Consider the following 18,860-nt stretch of genomic DNA (forward strand, 5'->3'; position numbering starts at 1 on the left):
TCCCAGGCCTCTGTAAATGTGTTACTAGCACAGGCTGTATTTTTATGGCAGCTGCAATTTAGGATGCTTTGTCTCCTACAGTTTTTAGAAGCAGGGGACAATGTCAACTTTCTCAAAATTGCATGATGGCAACTTTCCCAAAATTGGCTCACTATAGTTTTCATATTTTTGTTAACATTAAAGTTGCAAATTTCACGACTCATGAAGCTAGAAAGTTAAGAGGAATTTACCATAAGTACATAAAAATACAGGTGCTGGAGTAATAACGAGCACAAATTTGGGCAAAAGTAGCAAAATTGTTCCATATAGGATTCAACATGCCAGCTGTTCTCATTGCAGGTGCAAGGTGACATTTAATCTGCCACAAGGTGTTGAATGTAACTCACTCGGCACCTTGCATTGCCTGTCATACCTGCTTTGCAAGTCATGAATGGCACACAAGGTAGGAACATGTTAAGGCAGTGCTGTCCAACTTCTGTGGTACCGAGGGCGGAAATTTTTCCTGGCCTACATGGCAAAGGGCTGATAATGGAAGCAAGTGTTAGCCACTCCCTGTTTTTAAACTACACCCATTTAAACCACACCCATGTTACCACAAGATCATATCCACATTAATGGTGGCAGCACACCAAAAAAACAAATGGTTGGTGGGATATTAGTTACCTCTCATATGTGAAAAAAGTTAAGTCATATTAAGACATACCCTTAAATCCATATGCATCCTCTTCCCCTGTGGATAACACAGCACCCCCCAGCACGTGATTAAACATCTTAGGGGCCCCTAACAACAATACAACAATTTTCAAATGCTAAGAAACCCCCAGAACAAACCCCTACCAGGCATATGTTCCACAGGCCGAGCAGGGCACACACAGGGAGCATAGGGCAGTAAGAGTATGGCACACACAGGGAGCATAGGGAAGGCAGAGTATGGCACACTCAAGGAGCACAGGGCAGGCAAAGCATGGTACACCAAGTAGAATAGGGCAGGCAGAGTACGGCACACCCAGGGAGAAAAGGGCAGGCAGAGTATGGCACACACACACAGTCAAAGTATGGCACATCCAGGTAGTATAGGGCAGGCAGAGTATGGCACATACAGGCAATGTATGCCACACCCAGGGAGCATAGGGCAGGCAGAGAAGGGTGCAGACAAGCAGCATGAGGCAGGCAGAGTATGGCACACAGAGGGAGCACATGGCAGGCAGAGTATGGCACACACAGGCAAAGCATGACACACCCAGGGAGCATATGGCATGCAGAGTATGGCACACGCAGGTAGCAGGGGGCAGGCAAAGCATGTCACACACAGGGAGTATAGGGCAGGCAAAATATATCACACACAGGGAGCAAAGGGCAGGCAGAACAGGGAAACCTATCAGGACCACTCTAAGATGTACTACATACAGTGACACGGTGCTGGTGCACTTTCAGATGAGGTGTGAACAGGTGAACAATGTGGGCAAATTCAGTCTGGGTCTTAGGTGTGAACAGTACAAGGCTTTAGGGTGTGAACAATGCAGGGTGTGAACAATACAGGATTTTATATTCTGAATTTGAGGTGTAAACAATGCAGCGACCTCATATCTGTAGTGATACCTTTTAAAATTTACACATGAGCAGACACAGCAGGCAGACTTTCATGTGAGTGGCCACACAAGAGGGGGTTGTTGGGCAGCACTTTGTTAAGGAATGCCAATACCCTGTCCATATAGTATCCAGCAGTAGTATGGTGCTGCATAAATAAATAAGCTCTCATTTGTTTGTCCATAAAGTCATCAATGTGCACTTTTACCTCATTAGCTTGATAACTAGAGCAGGGTGCATGATTCGATCATTGCCAGAAAACTGTGCTGCCATTTGTTGCTTGAACAGCCTGTTCTGAGTATTAGTTAACAGTCTCAACTGTTCTCAGCAACTTCTAATATAACAAGGGCACTAGAGTTGATGGGGTCAGTCTGTGTTATAGCAGTAACATTGCAAATGGGGTTATTGTCAAGTAAAATTGTCAGTGAAACTTACTCATGCCCACTAATTTGTTGGGTGACACACAAAATCTGGACTTCTATACTCTAGAGTATAGATAGTAGCACTATTATGATAGTCCCCAAATAAGCTCTTCCTGTTTATAGTGTGAGGATCACCAAAAATATTGAGGTTTTTGAAAGATAGAAATTAATTGTCATCGCAAATTCTATTATAGGTATATTTATTTATGCAGCAACTGAAGGTTAACATGTCAACTATGCTGTATGAGTAATAAAATATTACTACAATAAACTGAGAAATTAGGCAAAACAGTCATAAAACAATAGGTAACAGTTTAGTGTAGTGAGCAATACAATATGGTCTCAACCAAACAGGTCTCCAGACTGGCATCACCAAGGTTTTATTAGCCAGACAAATATGTAAATTACATCTTATAGAAAAGAATGGTTGTGTGTGTATGTCAGAATATGTCTGTCTCTTCTTGCAGTATACCCTCAGTGGGATACACTTCTCCCATCCATATCAGGACATAATATATGTTATTGTGTACACTTATTAATGCGGAGTGCTCACCTCACAGATACACACTTTTTGTAGTGTCAGGTAACTACAATTCTCATGCCACAGATTCTTGGGGTCCCCAAACATAAGTAATGCTATATAGGATCTAGCGCTAGCAATCTCTAATAACTTATAGCAAATATGCAAGTAATAAAACACTTGGGTATCAGTGATAATTATATTATCTACCTTAATGTACAGTATATTGTATAAAGCAAACACACACTGCATCCAAAATGTCACTACATTTCAAGAGAGTAAACTTGAGCAACTTAAGATCATTTTTTCAGTGCACTGAATGGAAAGTCTCAGCATAAAACACAGAGCAAAAATTGTTGTCCTATAATAATATAGTAAATCATTAATGTTTATTAATTAAAAAAAATTTAAATCAGCTTAATTCATGCATGTGGAAGTTAATAGGAAGGAAGAAAAAAGAATGTAAAAAAGGGTAATGGCAGATGCATCATATATATACAAATACAACCTGGGGTTTTCTGGATAAGGAATCTTTATGTAATTTGGATCTTCATACCTTAAGTCTACTAGAAAATTATGTAAACATCAAATAAGCCCAATAGGCTGGTTTTGCTTCCAAAAATGATTCATTATATCCTAGTTGGGATCAAGTACAAGCTACTGTTTTATTATTACAGAGAAAAAGGTAATCATTTTTTAAAAATATGGATTATTTGGTTAAAATGGAGTCTATGGGAGACGGCTTTCTGGATAACCGGTTTCCGGATCACGAAACCTTTACCTGTACTACAAATGTAAAGCAGAGATCAAGTAGGAAAATAGATGAAAAATGTTTTATTCATTTAAACTTATTCCAAAAACAATTTTATCAACGAGAAGTAATGCAGTTTTCACTTGTTGAAAAGGTTGCCCTTGACCGATGTGTTGTGTACCTTCTTTATGCCTTATCTACTATGAAATTTAAAAGAAGTGGGTTGAGAACATGGGCATCTGAAAAAGCACATGTTGATGATTTCTTTTTCTTATTACATATAGTAAAGGAGACAGTTACAGCAATGGTGTGATTAACACAGGAGCTGGGAGTGTGATGTGTGGGGTGGAGGAGGGTTGAGCTCCATGGGGCTATAGTTACATTGATGAGTTACAGGACTCGCACTGTAGTAGTAGCAGAAGGATTATATCAAACAAGCTGTCAGTAGCTGACACAGGACATGGTACAAAAATGTTTACACAAAGTGAAGGTGAACAAAGCAATGGGATCTGATGGAATATGAAGTGGAGAACTTGGTGAATTTATTCAAACCAGGACACTATCAGGCTCCCATTCATTTATTATGGTAACAATGGGGACAATTACAGACCTCTAAGTTTCACATTTGTACGTTTATTGTTTTTGTTAAATTTGTTCAAGGCTATGTCCTGGAGAATGGCATTATTAATAGTGATCAGTGTGGCCTTATGAAGAGCGCATTCTTTCAAACATATATACTTGCACTTTATGATGAACTAAATAAGAATTTGGGCAGTGGAGTTGCAGTAGATGTGGTCTACTTTGAATTTGTCAAAGAGTTTGATGCAGTGCTGCATACATGCTCACTTTTTAAAATAAAATCGGCTGGTTTTTGTGGTTATATGTGTAAGCAGATGCAGTTTTTGAAATGAGACAGAATGCTGTCCTGCCACCTTTACCTGGGTAAACAGAGCATGTTTCAGAGGCCTCTGTTGCCCTTTGTTATTTAGACAAGGTTTAAAGTGTTACCTATCAATCATAAGTGTTCTTGCCAAGTTCTTCACTAGCAAGGGCAATACAGTTTACAGGGTCAGCCTGTGTTATGACCATATTGCAAATGGGGTTACATATACTGTACATACTGTTAAGATGAGTTGCTAGTGGGTGTGCTCTAATGCGTCATATCATATGTTCTCTGTTTCCTTTGTTTCCTAATGCAGAAGTATTAAAATTGTTTCCTGTTGAAGAAAGGAAAGCATGGAATCAGCATGTAGCTTTAAAAAAAGCTATCTCAAGTTCCTCTCTAAAAAAGGGGGGATCTTGAGATTCTGGTTATCCCATCTCAAAAACGACAACAGGCCGTAGGCCTGGGAAAGTAGAGGGAAACTGAATGAGCCGGCTTCTCTTAGTTGGAAATGAAAATAGTTATGAACTATTAGAGACAAAATTGACATATGATATAGACCCAGTTAATGACAAACCTTCAGTTTTAGAAGAGAAAAACATCTTATGATGGAAGTAACGAGCTTGAAATATTGAGAAACTACGATGCAGGTAAATGAAAGCTAAGTATATTTAGCCTATATACTAAGTTACAAAAACTATAAATGAAAGTGTCACATACTATATAATATGTGCAAAGATGCTAAATGATGGACTTTTGAGTGCAATGATTCTTAAGGGCTTACCCAAACCGTTGAGAATGGCCTACTGATTTCTTGAAAATCAAAGAAACAATACACAGTTGAATTATTGTCTTTATGTGAGGCTGAATATACAACCATGCAGTAGAGTTTGTATCTTGTACATTGCTCAGAGATGGATAGTGAATGTCAATATGAGCGGTGAGAATTTTTGAAGATAATCAATGTGCAGTAGTTCCCACCAAAAACCTAGTTTGTCATTAAAGGTACAAACAAACTTGTATCAAATATCTTTTTTTTTTTCTGATCCATGCTAATGATAATGATAAGATAACCCTTGAGTATTTTTCCACAAACAAGGCGATAGCAGATGTTATGACTAAGCCTATAACGACAGCCGATATAATCATTTAGGCTAAATGAGTCCTTCTATAATATGAGAGCAACCGGGGGTGTTAAGATGTGTATTAGTTTGTGTTTGCTTTCATGCTGATGTAATTCTCGGTTTCCTAATCCAGTATTGATAACATTTGTCCCTAGAAAGCATATTGTTTGTAAAGCCACTAAATTAAGGCTCTGTCTATTTGCATGAACGTGTGGTTGAACAATCCATTCAAAAACTCTTATTCCTAACGCTGTAGGTTTTCCCTACCTTTATTATAATCATATATGAAAAAAAAGGAAAATATATTCTAAATCTTAAGCAGAAAAAAGACCAGAGGTGACAGCTCTCTTTAAAAAACATAAAGTAAAACATGAGGGCCATATATAAAAAAAAACAAAATGCAGGAGTATTTTGAGCCACGAGGCTTGATGGAATATTGGGTATTCCCCTGGGCTACTGCAAGCCTGGCAGTACAGCCAGAACCACTGGCATCCTTTCTCCAACAGTACAGAATGGGCCCACCTCAGAGGCCATCTGACCTATGCTCTACCGGGGGTTATAACTCGTGCCAAGATTAAGGTAATCCATATGGGGGGGGTTCAGAGCATAAGTACCCCATTTCAAAAATAGTGTTACATATGATGATTACAGCCACCTCCCCTCAGCAAAAACAGGTTTTTTTTTTTACTGTGGCACAGTTACAGTTGTGCATTATACAGTGGTATCTTCTTCCTTCAAATAAAATAAATGATTAATTCTATCTCCTGCATATGTCATGGTATGACAGGAGCCTTACATAACATAGTTAAAACCTCCTTTTATTTACCCTCTGCAATAATGTCATAACGTTTTACTTTGCAAAAAGTATAAAAAATAATCCCTAATCTTCAAATGAATATTCTCCTAAATAGTTTAGAGTTTTAAAAGTTTTTTCAGGGTTATCAGGTAATGTAAGATTCTTGCAATAGGACAGCATCCAATAGGACTTTGAGACTTGTGGTTCTTAGGCAAACATGTATGAAACAGATTTTAAAAAAACATCCACTACAGAACAGCAGGTTTTGTATATAGCAACCCTCCTTCACTGACGTTTTGTACTGGCAAATATAATTGATAGTTTCAATAAAGGGTTGTATACCTTCTTAGTAGGTAGAAAAATACAGGTTTTCTGAAACTGACACTGATATTATTATTTTTCTTTTTCCTCTTAGACAAACTGGAAATGGCTTCAGTGCATACCTCCCAACTGTCCCGGGTTTGTTACTGGAATGTCTGACTTTCTCTTTGATCTTTTGCACTGAACAGCCAGAAAATCATACAATTTTTCTAAAACTTAATTGGCTTTTGGCAGAGAGCCCAGAAAACGTGGCAGGTGCACTTAGATACATTTGTTACAATTTAAGATAAGCAAATAAACAATTTAAGATGAGTATGTCTCTTGGAAAAACTGTGACTTGCAGTCAATCAATTCACTTTCATTAGCAAAACTGTAATAACACATACAGGGGGGAGGGGTTTGCGCCAAAGGGGTTTCCTTCTCCTTTAAACAGATGCCCGGTTAATGCTACCTGCTGATTAGTTACTACCGGTTACTGCTCCTGGAGAAACGTTTCAAACAAATGTCTTGCAAACAAGAGTAAATTCTAAGACAGCTGACCCCTAAACAGTTACATCAGATGACAACACAATGTATTTAGTTTAACAATTCAAGTGGAGTAGATATTGAACGCTAAACAACTAAAAGATGAAGACAATTACATGTATGGGGCCTGTTATCTAAAATGCTTGGGACCTGGGGTTTTCCAAATAAGGGATCTTTCTAGAATTCGGATCTCCATTCTTTAAGTCTACACAATTATTTAAACATTAAATAAACCCAATAGTATTGGGATTCATTATACCTTAGTAATGATTAGTGATGGGCGAATCCGAATAATTTCGACGCACAACCGTTTTGACGCAAGTGACATTTCCAACACGCCTCAAAAACTTTTTGTCGCGAATTTTCACAGCAGTTTCGCAAATTTATTCGCCCGTGGCGAAACGTGGAAATTTGCCACAAATTCGCACCAGGCAAATTTATTCCCCCATCACTAGTTATGATCAAGTACAAGGTACTGTTTTATTATTACAGGGTTTTAAAATTTTGATTTATTTGATTAAAATGGAGTTCATGGGAGATGATCTTCCCATAATTCTGAGATTTCTGGATAATGGGTTTCCAGATAACATATTCAATACCTGGAATAGTTTTAAAATGAAACATAGGCATTACACATATAAAGGCATAATTGCTAACATAATATTCAATGCATTTCTCATTTTCCTTTCACAAAATCTCATAAAATGAACTTGCCATCTTTCCTGTGCACAGGGTTCGAGAAAGTAACATCCTCATCACCCCCACCCCTCAAACACTTTCCCTCTTTTAGCAATTGGAATTTCATGGGCAGGATCTGAAGCCGAGCCAATAAGCTGTAGGCTTTTGCTGCATTCATCACTGGACTTTGGAATTCAGCTGTGAGCTGAGAAACAAAACACACAGTTCCCTGGCACACCCAGAGGATTCTAGGAGGGAAGACATGGATTTTTCTGGTTGTGGGACTTTGTTTCTGACCATCCTTATCTCCCTACTTATCTTCTTTATGATATGGAATAGGAGAAGCAAACTGCCCCCGGGTCCTACCCCTCTCCCACTCATAGGCAACTTGTTGCAAGTCAGGAATGGAGAGATGGCAAAGACATTGATGGAGGTCAGTCTTTATTTCTGCAAACTCTTGGGTTTTATGGTTACATATTATAATTTATAGAATTTTTTTTGGAAAACTGCTGAGAAGCATAAGCAATTTGGCTGATTGCAAATCTTACTTGAGTTTGCTTATGTAGCGCTATAGTAAACTGACTTGTGCGGGGGCAGTTTTAGCTACTTTCCTTTGTAGGATGAGACCACAAATGAGCTCTCTTTCTCAGGGGCAAGCCTTAGCAACGGTGTGGAGGCAGGCAGGGTGTAGTGCAACTGTAACTGTGTGCGATAGCACAATGATGGGCGCCAGTAGTTCTTTAACGGTTGAACATAGAACTATATTTATTGAACAATAGCACATAGATCATTCAGCACATTGATCCACAATGGAGTATAGAACATACACAGCAGCATAAAGGAAGCATATACTCACAGCATGTATAGGCTGAACCCCCACAGGCTAGGGAATATACAGCAGAGAGTAAGTTGACAGCATGTGATGGGTATTGCCCAGTTTTCAGGATATCTTCCAGTGGCAGACTAGGGGAATTCCTACCATCCCTATCTCAACACTTGGTTCCTTACTCCGGGTCAGTAATGCCCTGGGATCTTAATCCCTCTAATCTCCTCGGCGGAGCCTTGAGCTGCTCAACTAAATAACCTCTCTATAACTCCTAGAGTGACCTATAATTGAGTATAGCTGTCTAATTACTAGGGCCAAGGCGCCTAGGGTCAACACTACCCATTCCCTTCCAGCCTGCTTGGTTGGGCTAAAGCAATGGACCCAGACCTCATGGTTCCTAAACCTTTTATACTCTGGCACAGTGCCATCTGGTGTACACTGTATGAACTACAGGCGTTACGTAAGCACAAGGTCCCCACAAGGACCCACTGAGGTGTCCATATAACTAGGGATGTGCCTGTCTGTAAATTGTAAGGGTGTCTAAGATTTTCACATCCCTACACTTATATGCTGTATTCTGTTTAGACTTGCAGGCTGACAGACGTACAGTACAGACATGCAGTGCAATACCCTGCATAACTGATGTTGTAATGTATTCAAATGTAGCCTCTTTCTTACATCTGCTGCTGTTAAGTTGTAAATCTCCCCTCATTGATCAAATATTGTATGTCATTTATTGGTAATACTGAGGTAAAGGAGAAGTACAACATGGTTCATACAGTAGACTTATTTACAGAATGGCAAGTACTGGGCAGGACCAGATTTGTGGAAAGGCCACCAAAGCCCGGGCCTAGGGCAGCAGGATTTTAGGGGGTGGCATGAAGCCCAACCACACCCACATTTGTTCAGAAGCTCTGGGGCTGATCATGAGATATAATCGTTTTTTCCCATGTTATGGCACACCTATGAATACACACTGCCTGCATTTTTAAGCACTGTATTCATACCTGTCCCCTCACATGCCTGTTATTCAGATGTGGTTATGGAGTGACAGTGACCCCTGTACTTACCACCTGCCCTATGGCAGGACTGGCCTGCTCATGCCAACACTGCAGCAGATTTTTTATTTACTTTGTTATACAGTGGCCTGGTCCAGTCTTTGTTCTAATCCAAAAGAAAAAATCCCCACGTAGTATATTAACTCATTGCATCACTGGGCACCAGATAAACTACCAACTCTAGTTTCCATATAGATGATGCTTTTGTATTTTGTTTGCCAATAGACGCACCTTCACCTCAGGCCAAAAAATTGCAGACAAACAAATTTAAGATAAGAATTGCACTTGGAACACAATAGATTTTGCACTCAAATTGTGTGCTGCAGCACATTCAGAGTTACTACCACCCTGAACATGGCAGTAAGTCCCTTTGGGTGTTGTCTCAATAGTCACAGCAGACTTATTGCTAAAGAATCACATGCAGATGCCATCTTAGATTTGTTTCTTTCAGCAGGCATTCATTTTAGGGAGAAATTAGCTACCATTATTAAATCAAGAATAATGTTATATTTTATGGTGAGTAGGTGACAGTTTCTACATATTTTATATCTTATAAATCATAGTGTCCCACTTTAACGCTACCTGATTCTCAGCAGTATATTTTCCTAGTATTCCTGATATTTATCTCAAAAACTCACTGTTAATTCTCTCCCTTTTTTAAACAGCTTGGTGAACAGTACGGCCCTGTGTTTACTTTCTACTTTGGCCCTAGTCCAGTGATAGTGTTCTGTGGATATGATGCAGTGAAGGAAGCTCTTGTAGATCATGGAGAAGATTTTGTTGGCAGAGGAAAACAGCCCACAGTGGACAGAGTCTTCCAGGGTTATGGTATTAAATCTCCCTCCTTAACTGCAGTCATTGTATTGTTTCCAGTGTGTAGAATTAGGCTGATGGTCAGTGATTCTCTTTGTTGTCATGTGGTTGTAAATAAATCAATAGATGCTTCTTTACTTGTTGATGATCTATGCCTAATGTAAATGGCATGGTTGCCAGTAGGATAAGAAGCCCTGCAGTTTCACATTATATCATATTAATAAATCAGACAAGATGCACAGGTGGATCTGCTATGGAAGCCCTCCTCCCAGCAGTATAATGACCAGTGCTCAACAAATTGTAAGGATTAGGACCTACCCTGGTGGTCTAGTGGCATGCGGGGGCGCCCGCCAAGCTCTTGGCCTGGACGCCTGCCGCATGTGTCTTGTCCCATTGAGTGCTGGTTCTCCTATGGTGCGCGCGTCATCACGCTTAGCGCGAAATTCAAATAGTATAAAAGGGGAATTCAGGTATTTGCACATTGCCCATTGTTAGGTTCAATTAGCTTGTTCCTGGGTGTTATATTCCTTGTGAATTCTATTGCTCTTTGGTGTTTTGACCCTTGCCTGCCTGATTGATTACTCTGACCTCTCCAATCCTGATCCTGCCTGTGACTATTCTGACCTCTCCAATCCTGATCCTTAGCCTGTCCACTGACTATTCTTCGTTCTCCAATTCTGATTCCGGCTTGTCTGAAATTCTCTGCTTGTGCTGGCCCAGCTTGCCTGTTCCTGGTGGTGTCTTCCTTCCAGCATCCTGGTGAGACGATCGTGCCCCTTTGCTCGTCCAGAACCGTTAGTTTTGCTCCTCTCTCAAATAAGGGCGGCATCCGATTAGCCGAGGGCCCCTCCCGAGCTGAAAAGCGGTGGTTAAAGGCAGAAGTGAGAGCCGTGACCAGGGAGCTTAGCTTGGGTTCTGGATATAGGGTGCCAAACGTGACAATTCAGCATGCAGCACCTGTGGAATTTACATGACACTCTCTCTGTCTCCCAACACTCCTATAAAATTGCAGATATGTTAAATAAATGTGTATCATTCCTTGAACTGACAATATTTTCAGGGTTACTTTGCATGTTGCAACTACAAGTTCTCCCACTAATGGCAGTTACCGGTAAATTACACACTAATGGCAACAGCACATGAAATCCTGGTGTTGCTGCAAAGCTAACAGAACAGGGTCTAGCATGGCCCCTTTACAAAGGTAAAAGAAGAGCATACTTAGGGGCACATTTACTAAGGGTCGTAAAATCCTACAAATTCGAATATCGCATTCGAAGGATTTACAGCAAATCCTACGATCGAACGATCAAAGGAAAAATTGTTCGATCGAACGATGAAATCCTTCGAAAACGAACGACTCGAAGGATTTTAATCGATCGATCGAAGGATTTTCCTTCGATCAAAAAAACCTTAGAAAAGTAATGGGGAAGGTCCCCATAGGCTAACATTGTACCTCAGTACGTTTAAACTACCGAAGTATGTAGTCGAAGTTTTTTTTAAAGAGACAGTACTTCGACTATCAAATGGTCGAACAATTTTTAGTTCGAATCGTTCAAATCTAAGTCGTAGTCAAAGGTCGTAGTAGCCTATTCGATGGTCGAAGTACCCAAAAAAATACTTTGAAATTCGAAGTTTTTTAACTTCAAATCCTTCACTCGAGCTTAGTAAATGTGCCCCTTATTGTGTAAATCTGTATGATATGAATTTTATTAAAAGCATTATGGTTAAAACTATCCATAAGCACAGAGACCATTCATTTTGAAAAGTATCCCATTTGATTTTTAAAGGTGTATATATAGTTTTTCAGCCTTCTACCGTAGAAATTTAAGCGAAAAGCTAAAATGACATATCAAACAGAAGCACCTCTTGCAGAAACTATCAAGCTTACTTGGGATGACCCTGAAAGTATATTCAAACTTGTTATTCAGACTAAGTATCTGAGATTGGAACTGCAGGAAATGAAGTGGAGCTTCAGCTTCTCTTCACTTCCTCATCTCTGGATGCCCCATGCACTCACTAATGCATCAGTAGATTTTTCAAACAGTTCCCAGGATCTGCAATCTGATCGGACCTCAGGATGTTTTGTCAAAATGGTCCTCTGACTACATATATCTAGATGGTCTGGCTATATGTCTGAAGTTTTCCAAACTGCCAAACCATATCTGGGCATGAACAGCCAGCTTTAGATGTACGATTTAGCTACTTTATAGATAGTAGTAGAAGAAATGACCTTTAAAGGGCATATTGGTTTTAATACTTTTTTGTGTCTAGGACTGATAACCAGTGAGGGGGATCGGTGGAAACAACTCAGACGTTTTTCCCTAACAACTCTCAGAAACTTTGGAGTTGGAAAAAGAACTATTGAAGAAAGGATTAAAGATGAGGCTTCTTGCCTTGTAGAGGAACTTCAGACATACAAACGTATGCTTTTCTCTGATCAATGAAAAGTGTATTACTCTGTTGAGGGTATTTTAATACTTTGTGTCTATGTTTCCTTCCCTCCAGAGCTTCCAGTTAATCCAGCTATGATAATCTCCAAGGCTGTAACTAATGTTATCAGTTCGGTTGTGTTTGGAACACGGTTCGATTACAGTGACAAGAGATTTCACAGGATGCTAGATATTTTTTATGAAACCTTTGAACTTATGAGCTCGATCTGGGGTCAGGTAAATAAACAATCTTTAAATGTGCAAAGTTTTATATCACTTGTCTTAGCCTATATCACTTTTGGTTCTATTTAATCATTTACTGATTTGGTTAAAGAAAATTACAATAAGCTATATGAAAAAATGCAATGTCTCTCAATTCCTTGCAGATTCAGGACATGGTTCCATGGTTAATGAACCACATCCCTGGACCTCACCAGAACATAGTCACTCTGCTTGAAGAACTTAATGAGTTTATAGCTGAAAGGATAAAACTAAATCAAGATACACTGGATCCTAGTTCACCAAGAGACTACATAGATTGTTTCCTTCTTAAAATGCAAGAGGTATTTAAAAAAACAAAGTAATATGTATGAGATGTAGCAGTTTACTACGCTTTATTACTTTAAGGGCCGTAAAAGTGTATCAACATAAACCACAACTTTGAGGTAGCCTGTTTCAGAGAAAAATTGCTGATCAGTCTAGTTCATCAGCAACTGCACATGTATAGCTTTCTGCACACATATTCATGTGTCTATACAGTATATGCTGCTATACCATAATAACATTCGAAAAGATGCAAAACAAAGCATACAGAGATAAGAGAAAATGGAGTCTTACCCACTAGTCATTTTTTTCAAACTGTAGGGGTAGGTTGAAGCAAATATAGTGCTGTAAGAGTTAGGACTTCAGGTTGGATGTGAAGACAGATGGAAGCTGAAAACATCAAATTTAATCAGTAGGGGTCAGTCATTAAAGAATATGTAATTATAAGCAACTTTTCAATTTGCATTTATTGAAAATGTTCATATGTCAACAGTTTTTCTTTAGAATTTTTCTCTTTAGAATTGCAACCTTTAAAAGTTGAACTTATAAAAACACATGCTTCCCCTCCAGATAAGGGCTGCATCAGAAACACACCTGGCTATTTGACTTGTCATTTTCGCTTTTGTAGGAGATAGTAAAAGAATTCTAATATCCCGAAATTTGCAGTTTCTTCCATAAAATTAACAGAACATGAGAAAATTTAAATTCCTGTATAACACACTGGAAAAGTAGAAACAAGTAACAGCAAAAAATAAATATACTAAAATGTAGCTTGTTTATTATTTTAAAATGCAGTAGGGTTTAATCTGTTTACCAGTAGCGTCACTAGAGGGGGCGGGCCCTTTTGCGTGACACGCAGCCGGGCCCCGCCCCCCTCCGTACGGCCACATTTGGCCGCATTTGTCAGTGGCGCGTGAGCTGCCGGGGGCCCTGAGGGAGTGCGGGCCCTGGCCCGCTCGCACCCCCTGCTCCCCCGGTAGTTCCGCCACTGCTGCTTACAACAAGAACCATACTTGTCTATGTCTAAATTGTACATTTTGTAGGGTGGTTTATTGATTTTTGAATTCTTCCAAAATTGCAATAAACATGATTGGGAATTTTTCTCCATCAACATTTTTTTTCAAATAAGATAAAACTTGTCACAGAAAAAAATACACTTGGGGCTTATTGTGCCAAGCCAGTGTTTTATTGTAAAATTACATTAGGCAATTTATTTTATTCTGCTAAGGTGTAGCTGCTCATTATGTGGACCTTGAAATGTCAGGTTCAATTTTCAACTGGCCTCAATTACCTCTTCTTATTGCCACACTGACCTCCCTATTCAATTTTAAGCAGATTTAGAGTTCAAATTTTTCTTTCAGCTAACAGCTTGTTCTACTCTATGTTGTGCCCTAATTTCTAAACTGGCCATTAGTGTTTAGCCCCACCATACACATTTTGTTAGGAATGCAACTTCATCAGGGGTGTTAAGGAGATAATATCGGTATGGGACCTGTTATCCCGAATGCTCAGGACCTGGGGTTTTCCAGATAATGGATCTTTTTGTCATTTGGTCCTTCATACCTTAATCTACTAGAAAATCATTTAAATATTAAATAACCCAATAGGCTGGTTTTGCTTCCAATAATGATTAATTATATCTAAGTTGGGATCAAGTACAAGCTACTGTTTTATTATTATAGAGAAAAAGGAAATCATTTTTAAAAATTTGGATTATTTGGATAAAATGGAGTCTATGGAAGATGACCTTTCCGTAATTCAGAGCTTTCTGGATAATGTGTTTCTAGATAACAGATCCTATGCCTGTATCATAATTTATTGTCCAATTTTTTAAGCTTGTTCTATAGTTGTGATACCATGAACTCACTTTAAAATTATAACTACAGCACTAGCACCTTATTTAATTCATATAAGAACCATGAACTTTTACATTGTTCATCAATTGTGTGTAGATAAATTTTATTGCGGGTCACATCACCTGATTTATAGCACTTGAGCACCTTAATCTTTTTAATTATTTATATATAACACAATAGATTGAAATACCATTAATTGTATGTTGGTGCTAAATTGATTGAGAACTAAGCATATGTTTATAATAGCACTAAGCACTTATATAATTAGATCTCAATTAATTTTAGTAAGGTAGTGTAGGGTTTTACTGCTTTTTCTTGTTTCAAGTTTACAGAACTGACATGGACAAGGTACTCCTTTAAAATATTTCTTTAAACATTGGTGACTATATAATGGGTTAAAAGTAGACATAAATGATGAACTAAAAAATATGTTTTGATATAAGCTTTGTAATAAATAGAATCTGGCCCCCTACTCCATAAACCATGATTTCGGGGACATTGGCTCATATATTTTTAAAATTTTTTCCACCACTGTAAACCAGTCTATAGGCCTTGAAAGTAGATGTCTAAGCAACTTGGCCCAACAATAATATCATTTTATGGGCCATTCAAACCTTGGAAATGATACTGTGGTGCATATGTTAAAACTCTACATCGGTTTATCTGCTAGGTGCAAACAAACCAGAGGTATTCTTAAAGTTGGCACTATATGCAGTGTTGTCAGAGATATGCTGATGTATTTGGAATTCTTACATAAATGAATATTATTAATACGTTATGCTATCTGTTTTAAGGAGAAAGACAATCCTGCATCTGAATTCAACTATAAAAATCTCATCCTGACACTCAACAACCTGTTTTTTGCTGGTGGAGAAACTGTAGCCACTACTTTGAAACATGGATTGCTTTTACTTCTGAAATATCCAGATATCCAAGGTATCAAATAGCATGCAGTTAGTTAGGTGACATGATTTCAGGAGTAGGTTATCTATAAATTGTTTTATTCCTAGCTGCCTGGATCTTGGTTTATTGACAAATATATCTATATATATATATAAAGCACAACAACAAAATCCTTTCAAACTTCGGTGACACGCTGATACGATCAGTAAGATGTTAAGCCCATTGGTTCCATGATGTCTTTGGTCAGCCTTATGAATACTTAAATATTTCTACTGTTTGAAAAGCCCCCTCAAAGAGTTGATGCACAAGGACCTGAACACTTGGAACCAGGAGTACTCCAAGAGAAACATGAGACAGGCTATGATCATTATTTTCAATATATGTTTATTCATTACAGACATGGATACATCAAGTATAAAGTCATCAGAAAAACAATTCCAGATATTGCACATCTGTATTCTATAATGCATATTTTTTCTTTTTGGATGTTGTGTTCCTTTTGTGTAGAAGAAGACACATCACATCTCTGTGAATTCTAATGATGTATTTTATATATAATTATTCCTATGCATTGTGTATTGTTTTCGATGGTAAGCTAAGCTGCATGAAGAAATAGACAGTGTGATCGGACAGAACAGGAGCCCTAATATTGAAGATCGGAACAAGATGCCCTATACAGAAGCTGTGATCCATGAAATACAGAGATTTGCCAATGTAATCCCAATGAATGCTCCCCATTCCGCTACAAGGGACACTTACTTTAGGGGATACACAATCCCACAGGTAAAAAAGACTTTTAAAAAAAGGAAGAAAAGTCTACAATAGATCTTGAAATTACAGTTTAATTTAGAGAATTAAAGAAGCTTGATGTGTCATAAAGTAATACCTATATTTTTGTATCATAGGGTACTGGTGTCTGTGCCTTGCTTTGCTCTGTTTTGGGAGATCCTAAATACTTTGCCACTCCAAATAAGTTCAACCCCAATCACTTCTTGGATTCTAAGGGTCACTTTATAAAAAATGAAGCCTTTCTGCCATTCTCAACAGGTATGATCAACTGATCTTTGCACATGATATGTACATGATATTCACAAGCACTTAGGTTTTAAAGTGACATGGACACCTGTAAATATTTCTTCTCTTGCTGCATCATTTGAGATCCTGGCAGGGAAGAAGGGACTAAATACTGATGTTATAAATTGTAACAACTTCTCTACAGCTTACAGACACCATGCAGGAACTACATAACCCACAATGCATTGCATGGTGATGTTCCATTCCTTTTTGAAATCATATGTGCAGGGAATTATGGGGTTTGGAGGATGCAGGCTAAGGACAGCTGGCTGCTGATACAAAGTAACCAGTAGTCAGACAGATCAGCAGAAGAGCAGGGGGCTAGGCTTAAGGAACTGTCAGAAACCATTAAAAATCATGAAAAGTCTGCATATTTTTTTAATTGATGTATATTGCAAAGTTGCTTGAAATTATGTTTACTTTTCAAAAAGTTATGTTTTGTGGAGTTCCCTCTTTAAGATTGATTTGACACAGCTCTAGATTTTTTGGCTTGAAAAGCATAAACGCTATCAGTAGTTTCCCTTTCATGTCAGTGGGAGGCAGCAGAGAGCAATCTACCAACTGGAAAGGGTCCTGTGTGTCACCATCCTTCAACGTCATTTTTTCTTTGCTTATTTTATTGTAATATTTTAACTATTCTATGTCGTTTTCCCCCTTAGGGAAGAGGATTTGCCTTGGAGAAGGACTGGCTAGGATAGAACTCTTTCTATTCCTCACGAATATACTGCAGAATTTTGTGTTGACTTCTGACACCCAGTTTACAGAAGCAGATATCACCCCAAGAATGACCGGTTTTGCAAATGTACCCATATCTTATGAACTGTCATTTGTCCCACGTTAATAGTTCTTTGGAGATCCAATGTGTCTCCTTTTTTAGTACTGTCACTTAAAACCCCCACATACTGTTGTAAACTTTTTTGGGGTGTGGATAATGAACTGCATGGCTATAGAACTAATGCACACAACTTCAAGAATTTGATTGTAGAAATGTCAGTGTTAGGCACCCCCCAGTGAACACAGTTTTCACCTGGGCCTGTGTTCCTTTAATGCACATTTTATTTAAAGGGCAAGTAATTAAAAATTTGCCTAATAAAAGAAAACAATTCCAAGCAACTTTCCAATATATATTATTTAAGATTTTTCAGTGCATGCATTTACCTAACTCTGGTTGTTACTTTTTAACAATGCAGCAAAAATTAGTTCCCTAGGAAAGACAGGTTTGTTAATGAGCTGCCTTGTCTTACATTGTATCAATAGTCTGAGCCACCAGTACAGTGAACAGACAGGGACAGACAGACACTGTTTTCAATAGCAATACATATACAAATAACTTAGAATCCATAGAAAATTTGTAATGCATGTATGTTCAAGTGGCTTATAATTATGTTTTCTTTTATTACGAAAAAATTATTTTTTTAGGGTTGACATTCCCGTATCACATACAGTTAATTTGTCATCAGTTTTCTACAAATAGCAAGTAGTGGAAGGCATTGAGTAGTTTTGGGGTGCTCCTTTTTCCTAGGTTATGAACATTGTGTATTTTTTTAAAGAAAATTATACAATAATTTTTGCATGAATTAAAATGTTTCTTTTGTTTATCAACTTGGCCTTTTCTACTCTGTATGACTGCTTGTAGCCAGGCATATTGAATATGCTATATTTAGATCTTACTGTGGGTACACAAGTTAAAAAGCATATTTTAGGGGTAGTAGAAGTGATTGTCATAAAAGTTCCTGACTGTGTCAGCTTTA

General features: G+C 38.3%; 1 protein-coding gene across 1 annotated transcript; it reads left to right on the plus strand.

Annotated features, from left to right (window-relative positions):
• The first annotated feature begins 7,851 nt into the window (after positions 1-7,851).
• Positions 7,852-18,707, plus strand: cyp2a6.10.L (cytochrome P450 family 2 subfamily A member 6 gene 10 L homeolog). Its single transcript, NM_001093979.1, is given in 9 exon segments — positions 7,852-8,040; positions 10,157-10,319; positions 12,576-12,725; positions 12,810-12,970; positions 13,120-13,296; positions 15,927-16,068; positions 16,631-16,818; positions 16,941-17,082; positions 17,769-18,707. Coding segments are annotated over 9 exon segments (1,476 nt in total). The 5' UTR covers positions 7,852-7,869; the 3' UTR covers positions 17,951-18,707.
• Positions 18,708-18,860: the final 153 nt, after the last annotated feature.

This window comes from Xenopus laevis, chromosome 8L, assembly GCF_017654675.1.
Source record: "Xenopus laevis strain J_2021 chromosome 8L, Xenopus_laevis_v10.1, whole genome shotgun sequence".
NCBI lineage: Eukaryota > Metazoa > Chordata > Amphibia > Anura > Pipidae > Xenopus > Xenopus laevis.